At 35.5% G+C, this 6,000-nt stretch overlaps 1 protein-coding gene across 1 annotated transcript in view; it reads right to left on the bottom strand.

The window, feature by feature from the left end:
- Positions 1–1,108: 1,108 nt before the first annotated feature.
- RSRC1 (arginine and serine rich coiled-coil 1) overlaps positions 1,109–6,000 on the bottom strand; it is a 453,481-nt gene continuing 448,589 nt past the window's right edge. Inside the window, exons 9-10 of the mRNA XM_060149888.1 lie at positions 2,852–3,004; positions 1,109–2,206 (exon numbers count right to left, since the gene is read on the bottom strand). Of these exons, the coding sequence (XP_060005871.1) occupies positions 2,114–2,206; positions 2,852–3,004 (246 nt within the window). The 3' untranslated portion in view covers positions 1,109–2,113. The remainder of the gene's footprint in view (positions 2,207–2,851; positions 3,005–6,000) is intronic.

Here is a 6,000-nt window from a genome sequence, read left to right as displayed (position 1 = left end):
CTCAGCGTGTTCTGTGCTCATATTCTTAGGTATCTGCCTCCTCGTAATTAGGGAGTGCCAGAAAAAAAAAGTTCTTATTCCATTTTCCCTGAAAATGCACTTGTTCAGAAATGAAAACTTGTATTATTAGTACTCATCATTTTGTGTGAAGTCAATGTTTCAAAAAACACTCTGAGGTCTCATGTAAGTCCAAACTGTTGCCACTAGTCAACTGACATGAAAGGGACTGTTCTGTTTTATAGAGTCATTATATTAGGATATTAAAGAAGGCCCGCATGGATCGCCTACCGTGAGTTTGGTGATATGTTTGATAGTGGTCTATGAAGTCTTTCTCATTAAATTTGATTTGGCTTATGTGGTAATATTGTAGTCTTCAACAGGATGCAGGCAAACAAAGTTAATAATATATTAAAATGAATCACATTGGAAATCAGGAAGAAGGGGAATAGTCATTGAGGTTTAGCAGGGACTAAAGTTTAGTTAATTAAAAAAATAACTTGATTCTCTATCTCTATGAGAAATTTAGCTTTAAAATATAAATCTATTGCAGTTCAAGCATCTGTATTTGGGGTACTTGCCAAAGAGAAACTCTGGTGTGAAATATAATTAAAGTGGATCATAATATTTTCACTATGTTATAAATGAGGAACATCAGGCACACTGAGAAAAAATGCCTAGTCTAGCTTCTCTGGAGAATCACTAGTGGCCCAAATGACAACACATATTCTTGCCTAGACCACTAAAATAGAATTCCCCAAAGGGTGATAGTCCTTTTACTATTTATAAGTTATGTAATAAAGGAAATATAAAATTATTCAGTACGAGTAATCCCTTTTAAAAATCACTAAAACTTTGTGTATGTTGAAAACCACACACACCTGAGTTCATACTGGGCACTTCCACTTATAGCTAAGGAAAAAAAGCCCACTAGGATATATTTAGAATATGAAAACATGTTTGTATAAAAACAAGTATTTGGTCATCAGTCTATTTTCCATCCCTTTTGCAACTGATTTTACGTTCTTTATATTTTTCATTTTTAACAGGGATTACAACTTTAGTAGTTTCAGAAATATAAAAAGATGGCATCAAAATGTCCTATATATTGGTAATCTTAGCCCAAGAACTTTTCATGCTTATCTTGTGTTCTGGGCTACAGTCTTCATAGATACAAATTCGAGCAGAACAAAATAGAAAAGGGAAATAACTCATGTCAGCTGCTGAAGGCAGTTTGTAAGGCAGGCCTAAAAGTCCTTATCTCTGGCCTGTTCAGTATGGAATGCATAGTTGATTTTCATTCAGCTACCAGAGAAAGGTATTCTACGATGACAGATAGCCTTATCAAAACTACAATTAGCTGGCTTCCTCTGCAGGGTATAGCAGTTGGTTAAGTAACACTGAAGTGAGAGCTCTTACCAGTTTTCTCAGAAACAATTCCCCATCATGAGTATTTGGCCAACTGCTTAGGTCTAGCATGAACATGTAATTTTTAAAAGAATGAGCTGGGACCTGCTAACATGTTTCAAAGGATCACCTAGTAAAAGCTGATCTCTAAGCAAATAAACCATCAGTTTATTTAATTTTCAAGTAGTTCTTTTTACTAAATGTATTATTCCTCTAAAAGTAACATGGTTCATACTGCTTAGGTTGTTTACAGTGCTTTTTGTTGTGCCTAAAATTTTTCAATAAGGTGAAATAAAAGATTCAAATATGGTTTTATAATACGTGGAAGATAAAATCTCATATTTATAGCATATACTTCGACTCTTTTATGTGCATGACTAGTCAAAATTGTGTCTTTAAATGGCAACTTGATATTTTTCAAATTGTACTCAGAAACACTCCTGTGTACCATTTGCCTTAATACCAATATGTTCAGGATTAGCTTTATTAACAGTATGACATTTTCATGCATTCTTAAACTTTACACTAGTTTTAATATTCACAATATCTGATTAAGTTCAACTCAACAAATATTCAAGCCTACATGAGAAAAGAATGAAATGAGGTTACCTTTTTATATAATAAGCTATCTTATTTTTAAGAGTTAATACTGGGATTTAAAAACCTAAATTTCCAATGTTACTGTTAATTCAACCAGATGAACATAACTTTAGGCCACAGGACTGCCCATTAGCCTTTCCTGTCGGAGGGCAATTAATCTCTTGAACCACTTTTCTTCAGCATCAGCTTTCTCAATAAATAACTGAAATAAAAAAAGAAAAAAGAAGAGAAAATGTTATTGTCTGCCAATAACTTAGATTTGACCTTATAAATCACTTGTATAGAATACATCCTTCAGCACAAGATTTGGACACTATTTAAATCTTGATGACCTCTTAACTGAAGATCATCTATTTGGAATAATGCTCAGAAAGTTTTAGAGTAAAAGGACTAATATCAAAATCATTGGTTAGCAATTTTACATTTCATTTTGTAAAGTTTATTTCCTACAATCTTTCTGAAGACACAGTGGTATGACACTAATTCACAGAAGATAGCACGACGTGGTGTTAATGACATGCTCACAGTCCATGAGCCAACTGGAGCAGAGCCAGAATTAGATCTTTTAGTGCCAGAATAAAAATAAAACAAAACTTCTTTTTGCCCATTTTTCTTTCCCATAGAAAGAATCTCCTAGAAGTCAGGTAACATGAGTTGGTCCAAACCAGCTTCAAATACATGTAACAGCTCTAAAGGCTGGGGGTGAGCTGCCTGTTTTTAGCAAATAGGAACATGTGGATCCATTTCCTCCAGTGGTCTTCTTGTCACCAGCCCAAAAGGACAAGAGTTTGAATTAACTTCAGTCAACTAGACTTAAACTGACATTCTTAAGGTTTAAGGATCTTACATTTGGATGGGCCAGAGAATTGTCATCTTGGTACTTGATAGCAGTGGGGATGCTGCTAGGGTCTATTTCTTTTTCATTACTCGGTGGGTCAGCCACTACTGATGCTGGTCCTGATGTTGCAGCTGCATGCTTCACTTCACTAAGTTCCACTGACTGAAACATGAAACACATGCTATTAATTGGATAACAATATACAATTAAAATGTTGCTTTAATAATATTTCTGATTTTGAATAATAACTGCTCAATTGGCCTCCTTTGAGATGATACTAACTACAAAATGGCCCTAGGTTATTGAATAAGAAACAACTATTCCTAAAGTAAGCAAACAAATACAAAAACACTGTGAAAATGTTATTTCTTACAATCAGCATATTTTTCTTAAGAAGTTGGTACTTATGAGTCTATACTATTGCAAAAGTACATACATTTCACATATCTAAATTCCTACTTAGCCTTTTTTTCTACCCCTATTGGTTCTACACATACAGTTTTTCAATTTCCATTTTCTTTTGACTTTTTTACTTCTGAACATCCACTTCTCTGAATGAAGTGCAAAACAGAGGTCACTGGGGAAAACATCTAGAAAATGAAATATGCATGAATTAGTTGATCCTTTATTAGAGTAATTTATCTCAGAGTTGGAGATCCATCTATTTAACCAGTATTTAGTAAGCACTACTAATTGCTAAGCACTGGGTACACGAGGGAGAATAAGAAGATATGTTCCTTGTCCAGGACACGGGTTCGAGCCCTGGTTGGGGAAGATCCCACATGCCACGGAGCAACTAAGCCTGTGGGCCACAAATACTGAGCCTGTGCTCTGAAGCCCGCGAGCCACAACTACTGAGCCCGCGTGCCACAACTACTGAAGCCCGCGTACTTAGAGCCCATGCTCTGCAACAAGAGAAGCCACCACAGTGAGAAGCCTGTACACCGCAACGAAGAGTAGCCCTTGCTCACCGCAACTAGAGAAAGCCTGTGTGCAACGAAGATCCAATGCAACTAAAAATAAAATTAATTAATTAAAAAAAAAAGAAGATATGTTCCCTGTCCAAACTGGAGATTACATTTTGCTAATGGGATGACAGATCTCTAACAAATACCAAAATATATACATAATCACAAATTGTAACAAGTTACATAGAGCTGTTTAAAGAAATATTTGGTAAATATGATTTGGCAGTTTTCTTCTTATATTTTGGAGCCAATATTTTTTTCCCCAGATCCCAAACTTTTCTATGTCTCCAACATAGTGGTCATAGAAGACTCATAGCCCTAAGTGATATTACACTGACCCTTTATAAAACTGAAGACATGTAACAGTAAAGCCCAATATTCTGCACAGGGGAAAGTGGGAAGTATGTTAGTCCAGTGAGGTCCAGGACATAATTTTTTGGTACTCTATCTTGCCATGCAGGGAATGTAAGAGCATGCCATTCTGCATATCTAGGCCATGCTTTGATAGGGTTCAGCTAGGAGACTGGCTGTCCATATGGAACTACCTCGAAAAATTGTGAAGTGCTGTTATTCTAGTTGCCAAACATGTGGATCGCACATGTGCAGGTGGCAGAGATAACATTCTATTACAGAAACCAAGTAATCTCATTTTGTTTTTACCTACACAGTACATTAAAGTTTTCTTTGAAAAGTGCTTATATGCACAAGAGGTAAAGTTCTCAGGGGTTAGGATCAGAGTGTAGAAGTTATTATTTAATAACGTGTAATTTAAAAAACGTGTGAGGAAAACCATCAATTGCTTCTTTATTTAAGTGAGGAAAGCTGTTAGAGAAAATTTGACTATTAAAAAACCCTTAGCATGGCTACTATCAAACATCTGGCTTTGAGTAGCACTGCCACCTGCTGGTTCAGTTTGGAAAAACTTGTTTTAACACGTACTTAAAAGTATGAAAGAACAAATGACCATGCTGCTTAGAGTTATTTACCCTCTTTTTGAACATAGGCGGATATCTGCCAAATACAACAATTTTTGGATTGAATAAGTGGTAATAAGCTTATTTGGGAGAGCAGTCTGAAAACAAGATTGGTTCCTTAAGTTGATGATACAGCAGGAACTATCAGATCATCTTTCTACTCACACCAGAAAAATATGATTGCACAAAGTAAAACTAGTTAAATCAATATGTGTTGCAGGAGACAAACTGTCTAGCATGTCATTGGTAACAGCCACTTTTCTGGTAATAGTTCCCTAGCTAAATTAGTGGAGTTAACACAGCTAAAGAACCTACCAACAGAAGGGGTCACTAGTTACAGAAAAGCCTTTTTCAGAGATATTACAAACTTTATACCAATGCATGTAGCACTGTCCAGGAGAGAAGGATGTTGAAACTTGGTTCATAATTTAGTCCTCAAGAGAGTTAGTCTTTGCTATGCAACAGGAATAGCCCATCACATCTGCCCATGACCTGGATGAAATGGTCCTCTAGATAATTTACTTTGCTAAGTCATCTCCTGATAAATAATTCATCTTCTTGGGCATCCTGAATCCTTACCTTATACTGTAGACACAGACATTTTAGAAACTGGAAAGGGATACCACTTTCTAAACTAATAAATTGGCCCTCTGTTTTATATTACAGTCCAGTGCGAATTTATTCTTTGTTGGCCCATCACTGCTCTTCTGATCGTTTTGAAACGCGATGACTAATGTAAGTCTAGTGTTGGATGGCTAATATCTTATACTACTGTGCATTCACCAAGGTAAATGCCATCTTCTGTGGCCTTTTAGCATATTCTTTATATTTCAACAGGGAATATGCATTGAGTTCACAATTATGAGAGATTGATTAGTTCTGGAGTTGGACAAATTTGGTTTGGCTGCCGCTTTCCATCATTTATTAGCAGTTTGACCATGGGTTATGAAATTTGCTGAATCTCAGCTATAATTAAGGGTTATTAGGATATTAGTTAAATTATAAATGTTAAATGTCTAGTATTAATGGTAGTCATCATTATTTTAGTTATTTTACATTAAATATATACAAAAGTGGGGCTATGATACAACACTGTTTTACATCATTTGCTTACTGCTTTAACATTTCCAAATGGCTGTGTTGAAACAAATTGGTTCAAAGCTTATGTCTATACATGAAACTAGAAAGTTACTGTGTAAAGTAATTTTTAATTTGC

This window comes from Lagenorhynchus albirostris, chromosome 5, assembly GCF_949774975.1.
Source record: "Lagenorhynchus albirostris chromosome 5, mLagAlb1.1, whole genome shotgun sequence".
NCBI lineage: Eukaryota > Metazoa > Chordata > Mammalia > Artiodactyla > Delphinidae > Lagenorhynchus > Lagenorhynchus albirostris.
The sequence above is the reverse complement of the archived record's forward strand: the minus strand, read 5'-3'. Positions and strand labels throughout refer to the sequence as shown.